This window comes from Daphnia magna, linkage group LG4 (genome assembly GCF_020631705.1).
Source record: "Daphnia magna isolate NIES linkage group LG4, ASM2063170v1.1, whole genome shotgun sequence".
Lineage (NCBI taxonomy): Eukaryota > Metazoa > Arthropoda > Branchiopoda > Diplostraca > Daphniidae > Daphnia > Daphnia magna.
Genome location: NC_059185.1, coordinates 2,993,226 through 3,008,649, shown reverse-complemented (window position 1 = coordinate 3,008,649; position 15,424 = coordinate 2,993,226). Strand labels below are relative to the sequence as shown.

Here is a 15,424-nt window from a genome sequence, read left to right as displayed (position 1 = left end):
GAGATTGTTAAATGTTCTTCTGGGTTGTTGCTATTTGTTTTGTAATCCTTGGGTCCCTGATTTTGCTCTAATACTGTATCAGAACATGGGTATTGAAGGTTAAAGTGTCCTTTTTAAGTATCAGCAATTCCATTATTCATTTTTAAAAGCCATGCATCAGTACATGCTAGAACATGCTTAAGTTGTAATTGGACGAAGTTGGGAAGAATTTTCGCAAGCAAACGGTTTGTCTTCAGTGTCAAATCAAGTGAAAATTGATGAACAATTGGAAAATGTGATTGAATCGTTGCGTGGTGAAGAGTTAATTTAAGTTTCCTCTAATCTGAATCACAGGATTAACTTTTTTGAATGCGTTTGAAAAAAAATTATTTCTCAGTTGGTATTTAACGTTAATTGGCCTATTAATAGACTAACTTGAGGTATTTTGCAAAGGAACGTGACAGAAACTGGCTCTTTAAAATGATTGTGTATTGTATTTTAGATAAAATACTGCTTGTTTTTTTGTTTTTTTTTTACATATATCTAGACATAGAATAGAACACTTTGAATCCCATTATGTTTCCACCGACAGATCAGTTGTCTTCCTGAGAACAAGATGTATCGCTACAACCACGGCTAATAAAGCATGAAACGGTTGTGCAAGGCTTCTTGGTCGACCCTGTTTCATCGTCTTCACCCTCATCTTCCAAAACATCGTCACTGGAGTCATCCAAAGGGTGGTCAGCTTTCTCGGTACCATTGCTGGAATTCCCGTCATCAAACAAATCCTCGTCAGCTCTAGATTCGACTAAGTTTTCAGGAGACTCAATGTCACGGGTAGTCTGAGACGAATTTGATGAATCGGAAGAGTTGCGGAGGGAAGAGTTATGCAAAGTCGAGTTCAAGTTGCGGAACAATGGTAGAGCGGACCAAGGATTGGCGGTTCCATTGTTAGTAGAGTTAGAGTCGCTGTGTGTCCCATCAGCTGCAACGTCCCGGGTGGTAATGTTATCTACCTTCAAAGTATGGGCAACTGGGGAGTTGAGTTCTGGGGACAACTCCACATCCGATGAATTGCTGGTTTCGGAAGAAGTGTTTGAATCAAGAACTATTCCCTCATCCCCAGATTCGCGTTCGTCCATCAACGATGATGCATTCAAGTGTGTCGAATTACCAGTGGAATTCAGAGAAGAATCGGAGACATTCAACTGCTATATCACAAAACAATTTGAACAATTAAAGGCATCAATGAAGACATCTAAGCAATATTTACCAACAAGTCGATCTGACGGGCCTTGAGAATGTTATCACTTGCATTTGCTGTCATCGTTGAATTCAAGAGAGTACTGTTATTATCAGACATCTCGGCGTCGGTAACGTTAACGGCGACGCTTGCACCCATAACACTGTAAGCGATACTCAGCAGGAGCACCATGATAGACAGTCTACAAAAGAGTGATCACATTTATTTAGTTATGAGGACATACAGCAGTGAACTACGTATGATACTTACTTGATACACATTTCGAAGACAGGTAGGTAGGTGCAGTATAAAAGTGCAAAGCAACAATCCTTAGGAGACTGATAGACCGCTGAAGTCTCTAAGGCAACTGACGATTAGATTCGATATACTGTGATAATTTATACCCGACATGTATCCCCTTTGGGTAACATTGGGTGCGTTGTTATAATTTGGCGGGAGTCGCTAATGGATACAATTCGCGGGCATATTTAGTTTTTACCTTTTGTCACCCTTCCTTAAAGCAACTGTCTTTTATCACAAATTAAATTACTTGTTGTTATTTATTTATTATTTATTTTTCTTTCATTATGTTTTTGTTCTATGTTAAAACAAAAGATATCTTATGTATTTCAATAACACTTCATAGTTAACTTAAAAACATAATATCTAAGATAATCTAAACAAAGTGTGGCAACGTTATGGTGTTCTGAAGCATGGCCAAGTCTCTCCCATTTCTCTAAGGTGAACGTTTTCTTGTCATGAGCTTTTGAATCAACCGTGGGTTCAGAGCGTTTCGTTAAAAAACTGCTATTAGTTTTAGTCTCAAAGTTTAATGTGTTCTGTATATAATTGTTTTAATAATTGCAATCTAATTTATCAAATGGCTTTTGCTTTTGATTAGTAATGTGCCAAACGATGAAATTCTTCCACTATTTGTATCTCAATTTCTTGGAATTCAGAACGAGCCGCTTGTACCGCCTCTGCGTCGCCACGCACCTCAGCCTCAGATATTTGGACTTGCAAATCACGTAGACGGTCTGTTCGCATCTTTTGCAACACTATTGTATTGCTGACCATGTTGAAAGATTCCTGATAATTTAGAAAATCATGAGGGTAATGTAATGTCTTTAGTTGAATTCAAGAAAATTTGCTTTGCTGATTACCTTTTTTCTCTTTTGATGATCTAATAAAATGAGAAGAGACGACATTTCAAGGGGTTCGCTGAAACCATTCTTTAACGGAACACTCCGGAATCCCCGACGAATGCAGGAAAGCTATGTAAGTATAAACAAGGATTATCAAAATTTATGGTTGTTTGTATTTCCTTACGGGATATGTGGCTTGTGCAATAAGACAGGATTCTCCAAACATATCTGCGAAAAATAGGAACTGTTTAGCATATGTTTTCTTTGAGATAGAATCGAAAATGAACCTGAATCATAGACGGCGAATCGTAAAAGAGCCAAAGATGGGCGTAAAATATGGAGTTGGAAAGACTCGTCCCAGAAAGGACAAATTCCGTTGTCGGCTTATTGAAATAGCACAATTATGGTAGTTAGGGTTGCATTTGATTTTGGAGAATAACTCATAATTACGTATAGTTTTAGTGGTGTATTTGTTGCTTATCATGTCTTGCTGCGAGCCAATAATCTCAATCTCGACGAAAGGACTAATAATACCTCGCCTGGATTTCAGGTGGCGTGTGGTCAAGTGACGGGCAGCGATGATCTTTGAAAATATTTTATTGTATTTTAGTATGGGGCCGAAATTTGTGTAATGGGTTAACATTTTACCTTAATCACAAGCGAAACTGGAGCCTCGTCAGGCACTGAGCAATAATCGGGGTTGTAGTCGGATGTCTTGCGCATGTAACTCGGCTTCAAAACATAGCCGCATTTTCCATTTTGCAAAAATTTGGCTTCATTGATCTGCATGTTTTTGTCTGGGTTTTCAGCAAACAAGACGCACTTTAAGACATTGTGTTCCTATGGCTTTTTCGTAATAAATCTTGACATACCAGGTGTTTGGTAGTTTAAAGCCACAATTTGGGAGCCAACATTCCAAAACGGAATTGGATTGTAATTGCTTGAATCGATTCTTTGGCCTTTGGGATAGACACGGCTTAGCATGACCTAATAGACATTAGCCATTACAATTCTTATGACTATGACATGTATCTGGGGCTGGATATACCTGATGATACCAGAGAAAGAATTTCGACTCTAGCAGCATAAGCTTTTCAGCTTTCAACTCGGCAAAGGATGACATTTGACAGGGATTGCGACCTTCGTGCAGAATTCGCTCTTGATTGAAATGCTTTGCTTGGCAATAAACGACCAGGTCTGACAGTGCTTTGGCAATGCCGTACTTGAGTTCAGTCTCGCTGTGCATCGTTTGGTTGTTGTCCTGATTATCCAATGATTCACCGCTGACACTCCTTTTGATGTTAAATTTTTATTATTATTATTTTGAATTGCAGAAAATTAACTACCGATGGACAGACAGATTATGGCTTACGAGATAGCCTTCACCCATTCGAGGGCTTCTTCTCTGGATTCAACACCCAGTTCCAGTATCTCCGATTTGGATGTTAGTTTCACGCGAAGTAGCCACTCGGGTGCGCCATTTTTGCTAACGACGTTTTCACCTTGAGTGCTACTAACGGAAATGGTTGATTGTGCCCTTACCAATGACGGCTGCAATTTCAAGAACTCCACTTCAGCACAGGACACGTCGAAACTCTCTTTACTCTGCAAGCCTTGTGCTATTCCGTCTGCAGACTGGATTAGCGGAGACAGGTAAAGGCAATTAGAGGAACTCTATGTACAACATTTTTCTTTATCCTACGCTTTCTTCTTCGTATCGTTTAGCTTCATCGTAATTTATTTCTTCCGTCAGGTTGGCAATAAAGAGGTATTGCAATCGTCCTCCATAGTCGCCACGCCACCAAATCGAGTCGACTTTCTTCACATTTTTTATGATGGCATTTTTAGGAAAACTTAGTTCGTCGTCCTCGTGGCTCTGATAACTCTTCAGAGCTCTCACTGATATCTTTGCCCAAAAGAAGGAAATTAGTAGTCAAATCCGCGAACATGTGATAGAAGAATAATTACGCCCATGGGTCCCATCAACGCCTCCGTTACGATGTAACTAGGCTGCTCCGCTGCAATAGATTCATCTTTTTCTTTAGGATTCTGTTTAAAGCCATTCAGGAAAATCTGCAGTTATTTTCTGTTCGTCAATAGAAAAGAGAGAATTTGGTGTAAGTTGTACCTCTTCTTCTTGATAAACTGTGTTATCCGTCACCGGCATGCGGAGACGAACTTGGCCGTAAAGCGGGCTGGTTTCGTAGTACTTAACCAAATCGTCGAGACTCTCAAATTGAGCCGTTCCAATTATGAACAATCGACCTTCTTGCTTGATGCGACAGTGTTTAATCTCCCCTTCAGCCCTGTTAGAAATGTTGTTTCGATTTCAACTAAAATAGATCTTCGTGGCTGTTTTGTGTGCATGCAAACCTGAACGAGATGGAATATGTACCCGAATCTTTATCGCTTGGTCTCACCAGAAATGCGCCGTCTTTTGGAATGGCGCGGAGTAATTCTACGGCTTCCGCCTGTGTTTTGGTAGGATGGTACCAGTTCTTGCCCTCATGGGTACTTGGCTGTGGTATAGGCTGGTCGAAAACAATGCTGAAACTCTACGATTCAGTTCAAAAGTTAATAATGTCCTTCAACTGGGGCACTGGTATGTGTGGTTATACCGGACTTTTGAGCGGATTCGTTTTGTAGTGGATGACTAAACTGTACAAACTGTCGAAATAGACATCGCTTTCCAGTTGATACATTTTCATTGGCTTCCCATCGCTGCCACTGCGTGTCGGTCGACGAATCCGAAGATGATACACTTTTCCTTGACGCCTATGAAAAATGTAAATTTGACATGGCGTATGGAATGTAGAAAAAAGGTTTTTTTTTTACCAGAATGACAAGGAAAAATCACCAACGAAATTGTCACTATTTCGCACAAGAAATGCTCCGTCACCAAGGCTGGGTCCATACTGTTTTAAAAGTTCTTCCGAACGAATTCGACCACCTTCCAATCGTCCATGGAACCAGACCTCCCCGAAATGCAACTCGTATTCTGGTACACCTTCTGGTATTGGCTGGTAAGTTGTGGTGGTGGAATCGTCTTCGTCAAACTCTTCTTCTTCTGCTTCGCTCTCTTTGGCATTGAATTTCGTGTAGTACATTTTAGCATCACTGAGCACGAAAAAATGAGATACCCATTCGCCTTTGGCCTTGTCTTCCAAGTACAAAATTCCATTCTTCTCCGAGCTCAGAATGTCCGAATCGCTTACTGCATCGACAAATGATTGGATTACATAGCGCTGATAGAATCAATTTATTAATTAGAATTTTACTGTCTTCAGGACGTTCGGTCGTCGACGAATTGGCGTCAGTGGATTTTTCAGGTAACTTCTTATGTTTGATGAGGATTTTCATCTGCAAATCGTGTGGTGAAGGCAGCATGCTAAAATCGGTTTGTTGTTCGACCAATGGCGCCTTCAGCAACATATTGCCAAATACCTCTTCGAAAATGGCGGCCATTTTGTTTTGTTGGACGAGACTGCAGTGATCCTCGATGGACAAAATGACCGGATAAGGCGAAGTCATGAAAGCATGTGCTTTGATCGTTTTTACAACGTCAAGGAAACTGATTTTCGTAGTAATTGTCAGTCCGTGGTAGATGATGGGTATTCCATCTGGGCCGTCCCAACAGTCTAGCTCAAGACAACGACAACCTTGCAAAAGACAACGAGCGTAAGCCTCGACACTAGAGAGGCTTTTCAGCTGATCACCAGTCAAATACCTTTATTGATTTGTAGATCTTTTAACGTTATTAAAGAACAATACTAAAGTGAAAAAAAAAAAACCTACGTATTGTGGGAAGATGCGATCCAGTAATGAGACAGAGGCTGGGTCATGTCCTGGTTGACCATTTTATGGACAGGATCGAATAGTTCGTTGTGATGAGAAAACAAGTAGCTCATAAATTCCTTGGCTGTAAAGAATCCTTCATCGTAGTCTTGATCAGCCACGTTACATCGGCGAGGATCTCGCACGAAATTCCTCATAAAAGTCGCTGTCACCATGTCGCTTTCCTGGTAGGCACTGCTGTCGCCTTGCTGTGCCAGGAATGCCTGAAAATCCGCCAGGGAGATAATCATTCCATCAGAAGAAAATATCTGGAAGAAGGTGTGATATATCTACAAAAAGAAATATAATAATGGTTAGGAATTAATCAAATGTTTAGTATGCGATAATAATCTACGTACTGTTCCGTCATAGGTAAGAAAGTGGCAGAGAGTTGCGAATTCGTCAAAGGATAATTCGCCCACGCTTCTATTGTTCACTTCACTGAAAACTTCTTTCAGCCGAGATTTAGCTATTTGGCAGTTGACTGTGGGTAGAAAAGCTTTGACGACCTTCAAGGTGATGGTCGGCCTTTCGGGAGTCATGTTGTAAAATTCTTTCCATATCCATCGCTCCAGTTGCAGTGGGTATGGCGAGTTGAGAGTGTCTTTGATTAGGTACCGCAGGCCATCCACCCAACGGTCGCAATCCTGCTTGGAAATGGCTAGCTCAGTAAGCATTACAAAAAATTAGATTAACACTTCGAATTTTTTTTACAGTTGTTCAAAACGTGATATTTAGGCCATACCGCAAACGGAGAGGGTCTTCAAGCGAAATTCTTGGCCGTAGAGAACGACAAAGCATCGATCATCTTCAAATCTCGCATAATCTGACAAGCTCGACCATCGTTCGAAATCTCTCGAATTTTTTCCAGTTCTAATTTCTTTAATTTCTCTCAAATCGACTGAATATCAGAATAAGAAAATCAAATAGAAATAGAAATTTGAAACTGGTGGTTTTAACAGCGTTGCCGCAAAGTAAAATGCGACGCAAGTCTCAATGTGATATACTGATATTCTTACCAATTCCTTCGTAGTTATTCCTCTTGCTCATTTCTTTGTACCAAACAACTTGGCGGGATTCTCTCTTGATCGACAGGTTCCTTTTGTCGGGTTGTTTCTTTTTGAAGAATTTTGTGACAACAGTGCCAATTTCTAGTTGACAAATGAAATTCTCCAACTCTTGAAACGTCATTTCTGACTCTCCATCGAATCCGCTGCTGCAGAATTTGGACATTATGACGCGTTACTTGCCACGTGTAGTTGAAACGCAAATCGTAATGGGTCCGGTAGAAAAGTGAAAGTGTTAGCTTGTCATGTGGGGAACTCGCGCCAGCTGATTGTGCCTTCTCATTAGAATCAAAACAGGTAAATATTAATTCTCTATTAAACAATCATTAACAAAACTAGAATGTAAATGACCTACGATTTCGGTTGATGTAAAACGGATTCTTCCCGTTTGTTTTTTGGACAGAGAATATTGCTCGTACACTTCACTTTAGGAGGATGGAGAAGAATGAAGGAGAAAATAAAAATAAATAGTCAACAGCTGTATGTTGCCGGGAGGAGGATGGTATGTTTTCATGGATACGAGCACGACTTTCAAGGTTTTCCCCTGCAGCTCTTTGAGCAGAAGGTTATGGTTGAAGCAAAGTGCTGAGACCTGTTTGAATCTCCAATAAAGGGAATGCAAAAAAATACCCTTAATAAGCAAGTTTAACTCTAAGACAGAGAAATGGGTTGACAGGATTGACTGAAAAGCTTTGCGGTTGCGGTTTTTTGTTCCTCTGAAAAAGATAGTATAAACTTGTAACGTTGTTTCTTTAGCTACTAGACTAATCTATGTCAACCGCACACGAAAGCCCCACGTGTTCACATTTCCGCCCATCGCAAAATGTCTACAAAAACAAAAGCAAGAAAATGGGACGAGCAACACTTGGTGGTAAGATATTTTTTGCTCCTTGGTATTTAGAAATGATTAGAATCAAGACAATTTCGTCTTAATTGCCATCGAAATTGCCATATATAGCAACAAAACCAGAATTCGAGAAGTGGCAGGAAGTTTTTTAAAGACGTATGTTTTTCTAGGAAGAATTGTGTTATTCAAAACCGGTTTCAAAGTGCCACAGTGAGGAGTTTTCATGCTAACAGTTTTATTTAAATCGCAATACTAATTGGATAACCTATGCAACATCTTTTGTAGACTTTTTACAAACGAATACGTCCTCCAAAGCCTCTGGTGGCGGTGGGCTATAACCTCCTTGCAGACTAGTTAACAAATAACAAAGTAGCAACTTTAACAATGAAGAAATATAAATAAAATTTTTTAAATTATTTGCCATAGCACGATTCTTTCTTTCTTCTCATAAAGATGAGTCTTTTCTCATAGAGGAAAAGCGAAAAATCTAAATTTTTTCCACCCTTAAATTAAGGGCTTGAATAACATTTGTTTTTGTGGTTTTCTTTTTCGACTACAGATGGCGTCCGCTTGCAGTGCCATTTTCGTCGAGCACGTCACGGCGGTCATGGTAAGCGAGTTTGACTGGTTTGACCAAGACTTTTTTCCACATGGATTTCAACAAGAAAGCGAAGATCTTGATTAGAGCAGGAAAATGAAATATTTCCAGGGCAATATATCGGAATCATAACGATGAAGAAAAGTCAGAAGTAATCAACAAATGGTTTCCATTAAAAAAGAATGAAAAAGTCCACTAGTCTACGTAATTCCAAAGAAAAACAAAAACTTTATTTTTAATTTATAGACGCCTATAATCAATTTTTGTTATTTAACGGTTCTGTTTTCTAGACAAGCAAGCCGTTAAAACAAATAAAATAGAAAAATATCATAATGGAATCCATTAAATGGATTTTCTTTTTATGAAATGGAGTTAGAAACCGGCAACGCCGCACTACATTAACAACAATTTCGGCGGGAAAATTTCATGCTCTGAGAGGCTTTTTTGTTTGTTTCGTCACGTTTCCTCGTACGCCAGCTGTCAACTTCCACTGTTCAGATCAAAAAATGTCTGTGTCGCACGGAACTTGCCACTTCAACCGACCAAAAGGCCAGATCCAGGTAAGATGCCGAACATTTTTTATTTGTTAAATAGCTTTAGCAAAGCAATCGGTAATATGACTACATGGGACGTATGATTGCGTTTGGTTCGAACCAATACTGTGGGCGTGCAAATAGAAATTGACTTCTGCATAACCAGAAAACAAAGGGATCTCGGAAATCTCGTTTACCATTCCTTAGAATCTCTGTTTCTATGGTTGTGCCTGTTATGGGTTTAACAGGAATTGTCATAGGAAACGACGTTTATTGTTCATGAAGTTCTGAAGATAAATTTCCATAAAATTAATTTAAAATTGACGGGGAAAAAATCAAAAGCAATTTACAACATTTTGTTAAGATCAAACTAGGAATTATTCAACTAGATTGAGTGGTATGGGTCTTCGTTTAAGAGAAAGTTGGCGAGTGAGGCCAGTCCAGAACCTGCTACTGCCCTGCCCCAATCTTCCTCTGAGATTCCCTTTTCCTTCTGAATCACAGAATTTTGATATCAGTTGTGAGATTTTGACATTTTGTGAAACATCAGCTGCTGTTTGTTTGTGCTTGTTAAAAATTCTGCAGTCCACTTCCCATTGTAGCAAAAGTTGAACAATATTGGTGTAACCCCATCTAGCTGCTAGATGCATTGCAGTTTCACCGTTGCAGTTCATAGCATCGCAATCGAGTCTAAAGTGAGCTTGCTCAGAGTAGTATAATAGAGCCTTGACGCACGGTTCATGTCCATTCAGAACGGCTAAATGGAAAGCCGTGTTTCCTTGGAAATCTCGACAATTAAGATCGCAGCCCGACTGGTGACACAATAACAGTAAACATGTCTGAAATCCTGTAACGATATAATATTTTAACATTCAGAATCAGAGGTTTCTGCTATGTTCGCCAATCTTTACCCCTGTAAGCGGCCCAGTGCAAAGCCGTCCGACCTTGGGGATCTACTATTTGAACTTTATCACGAAAATGGTTTCTCAGAAGAACCTGAAGGCAATACAAAAATAGGGAAAAGTCACACTGTCATAATATTTCAGAAAGTTTTACCTGCGTTGCATCGCTGTGACCGTAATAAGTTGCATAATGCAGAGCCGTCCACCCTTTCGAATCGCTTCCTAAAGCATCAACTACCCTCGGTAAACCGCAAGAACGGCAAGAACACAGAGGATGGCACTCGAATTTAGAACTATAGAGCAGCTCTGTGAGAGCTTCTGTATTACCCAAACTAGCAGCTCTCAATAATGGCAAGTCTGGTACATTTTTTGGGAAGCTCTGCTTGTTATCGAAACTACCCTGTTTTAGGTGATCAAGCACAGCCTCCAATGTTGAGATAAGATAGCCATCTTCACCCAAGAGGCTTGATGTGTGAAACAGTTTGATGAAATCCAATTGTGCTGTCCAATTTGTCACCTGTGACTTGAGAATGAGATAGCTGAACAGTGCCAAGAGGTTATCTGCATCCAAATCAGCTGGAACATCTGTCTTGGTCAACAAATTGAGTGATTTCCGTAGGCAATCCAACTTATCTGCAACCAGCTTCTGGTCTGGTAACTTTTCCAGCTCTGGAAGTGCAATAGCAAGACTTGGTTTAAATTGTTCAGGGAGGTTTAGATCTTCCAATGTAGTGTTGTAGTTATTCCTCCTGATTTTGTTGAGATTTGCATCTGCTTTGCTGGCCTGAATAGTTATCAAGTCCATCAACTGAGTGTAAAGATTACAAACAACACAGCTCGAGATTCTTCTATCAAGGCTTGAAATGCAGTTTTTTACTTCAATTAAACAATCATTCAATTTTTCTGGCATGGCAAAATCTTGATCAGATTTCAAATAGTGAGTCAGGACTGTCTTGACTGTCCTTATGGAATCTCGTATTGATTTCTTTTGAAATATTGTTGGGCTTTTAATGTTTGCAATATTTGGGTCATCTTTGTGGATACAAAAAGCTTTGATTTTCCCAAGTTTTGTATAGATAGTTTCTTGGAATAGGATTTGGACGGAAATTGAACCCACATGCAACCTATCATTGCTGATTTCGACTAGGTCATTTGTCAGTGTTCTAGATTCCTCTCCAACTTGCATAATTATATGCTGACGAATGTAAAATTCATCTAGTTTATCATGGCAGACAGTATTTGCCAAGGGGATGCACAGAATCCATTGGTTCTTGACAGCTTCTTCATACAAAATAGTAAAATTTTCTTGAAAAAATTTCAAGAAGGGATTACTTGCCAAATCTTCGTCGTATTCCATTTTCCTAATTAAAACTTAAAAAACACCTTTTCCTAACGTTGACTGGTTCTCGAGTGAAAATGTTCTGTGTCAACACCAATCTTTCAATGACTCACTTCCGACGTTGTTGTTATTGTGACAGTCTTGTTTACTGACTATTGACTACTGCCAATCTTGCATCGGTGTGCCTAGTTTTTCACAATTTCACTTTTGTTTTGGATTTAGATCATCTTTGGCCCGATGTTTTCGGGCAAAACAACTGAATTAATTCGTCGATTGAAACGCTACGAAGTGGCCAATCACAAATGTTTGATTATCAAGGTGACGAACCACAACATTTATTTTACTTTGATTTAATAGTGAACGAGATTTTCTCTTCTTGTCAGTATGCCAAGGATTTGCGGTATGAATCCAAATGCGGAGAAGGAGTCGCTACTCATGATCACCAAAGTCGGGCAGCCGTAGCCGCAACCGCCTTGTCCTCTATCACGCACCTGGCGAATAATTGCAGCGTTATTGGGATCGACGAAGGCCAGTTTGTACGTGAAATTTCAGGCCTATTATGAACTAGAACAAACCAAATAATCAAAATATTCGACGTAACAGTTTCCCGATGTGGTCGAGTTCTCTGAAGCGATGGCGAACGCTGGCAAAATTGTTGTCGTTGCTGCATTGGATGGAACCTACCAACGATCAGGTAACCATCAATTCGAATGCGTTAAAATGTAAACTGTTTTCATTTCTTTTCATTTTAGGTTTCGGCAATTTCTTAAATTTGGTGCCACTGGCGGAGAATGTCGTCAAACTAACAGCCGTTTGCATGCACTGCTACGGTGAAGCCGCTTTTACTCAACGCCTTGGTTCCGAAACAGAGGTCAGTTCAGTGTTATCGTTTCATTAGTTTTATTGGTTCTACTATAATTATTTATTTATTTATTTTTCAAAGGTGGAGCTGATTGGAGGCTCTGAAAAATACATGGCTGTCTGCCGTGAATGTTATCGCAAATTCAGCGAAGCAAATAACGAATCTTTGGCGGAAGACTGCTGCCATGGCAACCGTGTGTCGTCTCCGTTCCACCAACTGCATCAGCGTCCAAATAACAAATCACCTCTTAAAGTAAACAATAGTCCGACAAAGCATCTAACTGTACAAGTCAACCGAATACTTTTCCTTGATAAGGAAAATCTTTAATTCGCCACTCCTGAAAGGAAAAACGTTTTGATTTTTTTATGTGGCATGACGACGTAGTTGTCTACGCCCTTCTTCCCTTTTTTCCATATTTCTTCGTTTCGCCATTTTGCAATTATTTTTTTTAAGAATCTCATGAAAATTGCAAGTTCTTTTTAGTTTTTAGATGCTGCTGGCCAAGCGCTACAGTTATTACTTTTCTATTACCAGTAATCGTGTAAGCTGTTTTATTTTAAAATTTAACATGCTAATAGATAAAGTGAATGCTGAATCTTTTGGGCTAAGAAAACCATGAATTTTCCACAAGTATTTTGAAAATGGCAAAAGAAGTATGATTTTACAGGACGTCCTCAACTGGCATTTATGCAATATCTTTAGCATGACTTTACAGTCCATTTCTGCAGTTGTATTTTATAAACAGGTAACCACAATTTTGAAAATAATAATAACAAATAAACGGAATAATGCCATTAGAAAAAAGTTGTTTCAGTGACTGGATTAGACGTCACGGAGTACATGGAAGGAAACATTTTTGGCAAAGAAGAGGTCGTTGCCGACGTTGATTTTATTCCGGCCAAATACGTAGTATCCTTGTGGACCCATGAAATCGATTAGAGGTTTTTCGCCTACGTGGTCCCACTCTACTGCCAACGTCTAGAATAATGCGTGAAGAAATCTACTGAAGTTACAGAACACACAAGGTAGGGTTTTCTATTAAATACCTTGATATCGACCTTGTGCCACGGAACGGTTTTAAGGATTTTGAGTTCATGACCTTCGACGTCAAGGCTGAAAAAATCGACTTGAGTTTGGCCAATGGCCAATAGTATCGAATAGATAGGGAAACATTGAAGAGTGAGCATATTTTCTTTTGATGCTTGTCCATCAGAATTTGCTTTCGCCGGCTGATTTGGATCTAAAGACTCCTGAACGGACCCAATGGCATAGGCCACTTTGAACGTGACTTGCGTCGGGTACGGCTGCAAACTGAGGCAGACGGGAAGCGCGTAAGATTTGCGTCGACGGGATAACAATTTACCAAACGATGTCTGATCAGCTTCGATGAGTACTCCACCCCATTGCATCGTTCGTTCCATGTAAAGCGTATTGCTTAAATGTTCACCGTCCAAAGCTCCGCATTCGATAAAAAATCCTTTTGTCTGAAAAAACAGGAAAGTGCGGGTTGTTTAACGCGGCCAACAGAACGTGGGTATCTCTTAGAACAGACATCCTTAATGCTAATCCCAGAACTTTGAACTTCACCCTACTTGATTGCCCAGGTAATTCAGTATGCTAGCCGCTTGCCCAACTGACGGATCTGCTTTGTGAGGTGCCGCTAAATTGTAAGGCACGTCGACATCCGCCGGTGGATGCAGGTAACGTTTTCTGATCGTTTCAATGACGCAGGGATGATCTTGTTGCAAACGATCCGCGTTCATCCGTTCTATAGATCGTCCGTCCCAAACAGCCAAATTTCAAACGAAATGTAAAAATGAATCGAAAACGTCAATTGATTTACCTATGGTGCATTTCTCTGCAGCCAAGGCAGCGAATCTCGGATCTGTTTCGTCTAGATCCAACAGGTTGTATTCTATTTGAAACAATGAATGCTCTATCATTTGATAAAAAATAGGTGGAATCGCAATGGCTAGATTACCGGAATCGCGAATGGACTCAGAAATTGGTCCAAATGACTGCGTATTGGTCCTGTGTTGGATGACAAAAATGAAAGCAAACGCTACGAAGACAACAGTAGCAACAAACGATCCTTGACGATAAAGTCGATTATTAATAAGCGGTAGTCTCATCACGGGAAAAAGTTTGTACAGTCACTGCTTAACAAAAAAATTCAATTCGTGAAACAGTTTCCTAGACCGCCGACTAGACGTGGAGATACTGAACTGAAGACAGTTTTTGCTTTGGTGGCTGTTGAAACTCTTCGACGTTATAGCCAGTAGAGTTCAATGGAACCATCTGCTTTATCCCTGGAGCAATGTTTTTTTTTAGGGGTCACTGCTAACCTTGGGAAACGAAATTCTGCTGATGATTCGATATGCGTCTGAACCACCACAGGTACACGAATTTATCAAGTCATGGATTTAGAAATGCTCGTAACCGATACGTACGTGAAAATGCCTAGCTATCGGAAGATAAATGCGATTCCAGAGTCATCATGCCCAGCAGGAAGCCATCGTTCGAAATCGTGCAATTGTCACAACAGGGGTAAGGAATCTGGTAGATTCAGTGTGCATTGAACATATGCTCTGAACATTTGCTTCGAACATTTGCTTTGAACATTTGCTTCGGACATTTGCTTCGAACATAATTTTCCGGACTGTGTCTCATGTAACTCGTTAAACTTGATTCAGTATTGTTATGGCTACGGACATAGAACTACGGAATTCCTTTTAGATTTTTTTTTTTAACCTTTGCTACGCCAAGGACAATTTGAATATTGTCTCGGAAAAAATTTCAAGTAACCCATGGCCATAAACAAAGTAATGCAATGGACAACCAATGTCCCTTGTCTTGCTGAAAAAGGCATGCAACTATCTTAAATATGTATCAGACCGGAGGGCGATAATGCGTTTGTGCACGTGGCCATTGCCTACGTGTTTCTTTTAGCCGCTATACTAACAACGACACTTTGGAAGTCGCTATTACATCCTTGAGCAAATCACTGTATTATTGTACTTACCAATACGCACGACCCTTGAACTCTGGAAGTTAGTTCTTCTAGAACTATGCACA

The 15,424-nt window shown here is 40.0% G+C and overlaps 5 protein-coding genes and 1 long non-coding RNA gene across 9 annotated transcripts; 2 read left to right on the top strand and 4 right to left on the bottom strand.

Moving 5' to 3' along the window:
* Positions 1–447: 447 nt before the first annotated feature.
* Positions 448–1,647, bottom strand: LOC116922188 (dentin sialophosphoprotein). Of its 2 annotated transcripts, none has more exons than XM_032928623.2 (3): positions 1,493–1,647; positions 1,253–1,424; positions 448–1,190 (listed from the first exon to the last, which is right to left on the bottom strand). In XM_032928623.2, the coding sequence occupies exons 1-3, from the start codon at positions 1,501–1,503 to the stop codon at positions 573–575; spliced, it is 801 nt and encodes a 266-aa protein (XP_032784514.2). In that variant the 5' UTR covers positions 1,504–1,647; the 3' UTR covers positions 448–572. The 2 variants fall into 2 exon arrangements, with proteins under 2 accessions (XP_032784514.2, XP_032784515.2); XM_032928624.2 differs by having other exon boundaries at positions 448–1,187.
* Positions 1,648–2,032: 385 nt separating this feature from the next.
* Positions 2,033–7,434, bottom strand: LOC116922163 (1-phosphatidylinositol 4,5-bisphosphate phosphodiesterase gamma-1). 2 transcript variants are annotated; one of them, XM_032928580.2, is made up of 20 exons: positions 7,221–7,434; positions 6,947–7,102; positions 6,561–6,862; positions 6,163–6,491; positions 5,646–6,094; positions 5,203–5,581; positions 4,986–5,142; positions 4,741–4,922; positions 4,496–4,673; positions 4,336–4,416; positions 4,070–4,273; positions 3,740–4,002; positions 3,416–3,659; positions 3,240–3,354; positions 3,016–3,164; positions 2,818–2,950; positions 2,655–2,750; positions 2,552–2,595; positions 2,386–2,496; positions 2,033–2,311 (listed from the first exon to the last, which is right to left on the bottom strand). In XM_032928580.2, the coding sequence occupies exons 1-20, from the start codon at positions 7,432–7,434 to the stop codon at positions 2,120–2,122; spliced, it is 3,978 nt and encodes a 1,325-aa protein (XP_032784471.2). In that variant the 3' UTR covers positions 2,033–2,119. The 2 variants fall into 2 exon arrangements, with proteins under 2 accessions (XP_032784471.2, XP_045029158.1); XM_045173223.1 differs by lacking the exon at positions 7,221–7,434 and having other exon boundaries at positions 6,561–6,848; positions 6,947–7,088.
* Positions 2,193–4,483, top strand: LOC116922199. The gene is made up of 4 exons (XR_004393918.2): positions 2,193–2,335; positions 2,422–2,500; positions 3,702–4,020; positions 4,121–4,483. It is a non-coding gene; the product is annotated as an uncharacterized LOC116922199 (long non-coding RNA).
* A 454-nt stretch (positions 7,435–7,888) lies between the features above and the next one.
* LOC116922189 (thymidine kinase, cytosolic) lies at positions 7,889–12,944 on the top strand. Its single transcript, XM_045173234.1, has 8 exons — positions 7,889–8,139; positions 8,675–8,725; positions 9,086–9,273; positions 11,710–11,805; positions 11,871–12,023; positions 12,091–12,181; positions 12,240–12,358; positions 12,431–12,944. Exons 1-8 carry the CDS (start codon positions 8,040–8,042, stop codon positions 12,674–12,676), a joined length of 1,044 nt encoding a protein of 347 aa, XP_045029169.1. The 5' UTR covers positions 7,889–8,039; the 3' UTR covers positions 12,677–12,944.
* On the bottom strand, positions 9,501–11,673 carry LOC116922169 (ankyrin repeat domain-containing protein 27). Its single transcript, XM_032928595.2, has 3 exons — positions 10,303–11,673; positions 10,158–10,242; positions 9,501–10,093 (listed from the first exon to the last, which is right to left on the bottom strand). The coding sequence occupies exons 1-3, from the start codon at positions 11,503–11,505 to the stop codon at positions 9,624–9,626; spliced, it is 1,758 nt and encodes a 585-aa protein (XP_032784486.2). The 5' UTR covers positions 11,506–11,673; the 3' UTR covers positions 9,501–9,623.
* A 120-nt stretch (positions 12,945–13,064) lies between the features above and the next one.
* Positions 13,065–14,603, bottom strand: LOC116922183. 2 transcript variants are annotated; one of them, XM_032928617.2, is made up of 5 exons: positions 14,331–14,598; positions 14,193–14,264; positions 13,942–14,117; positions 13,396–13,833; positions 13,065–13,327 (listed from the first exon to the last, which is right to left on the bottom strand). In XM_032928617.2, exons 1-5 carry the CDS (start codon positions 14,479–14,481, stop codon positions 13,172–13,174), a joined length of 993 nt encoding a protein of 330 aa, XP_032784508.1. In that variant the 5' UTR covers positions 14,482–14,598; the 3' UTR covers positions 13,065–13,171. The 2 variants fall into 2 exon arrangements, with proteins under 2 accessions (XP_032784508.1, XP_032784507.1); XM_032928616.2 differs by having other exon boundaries at positions 14,193–14,603.
* Positions 14,604–15,424: the final 821 nt, after the last annotated feature.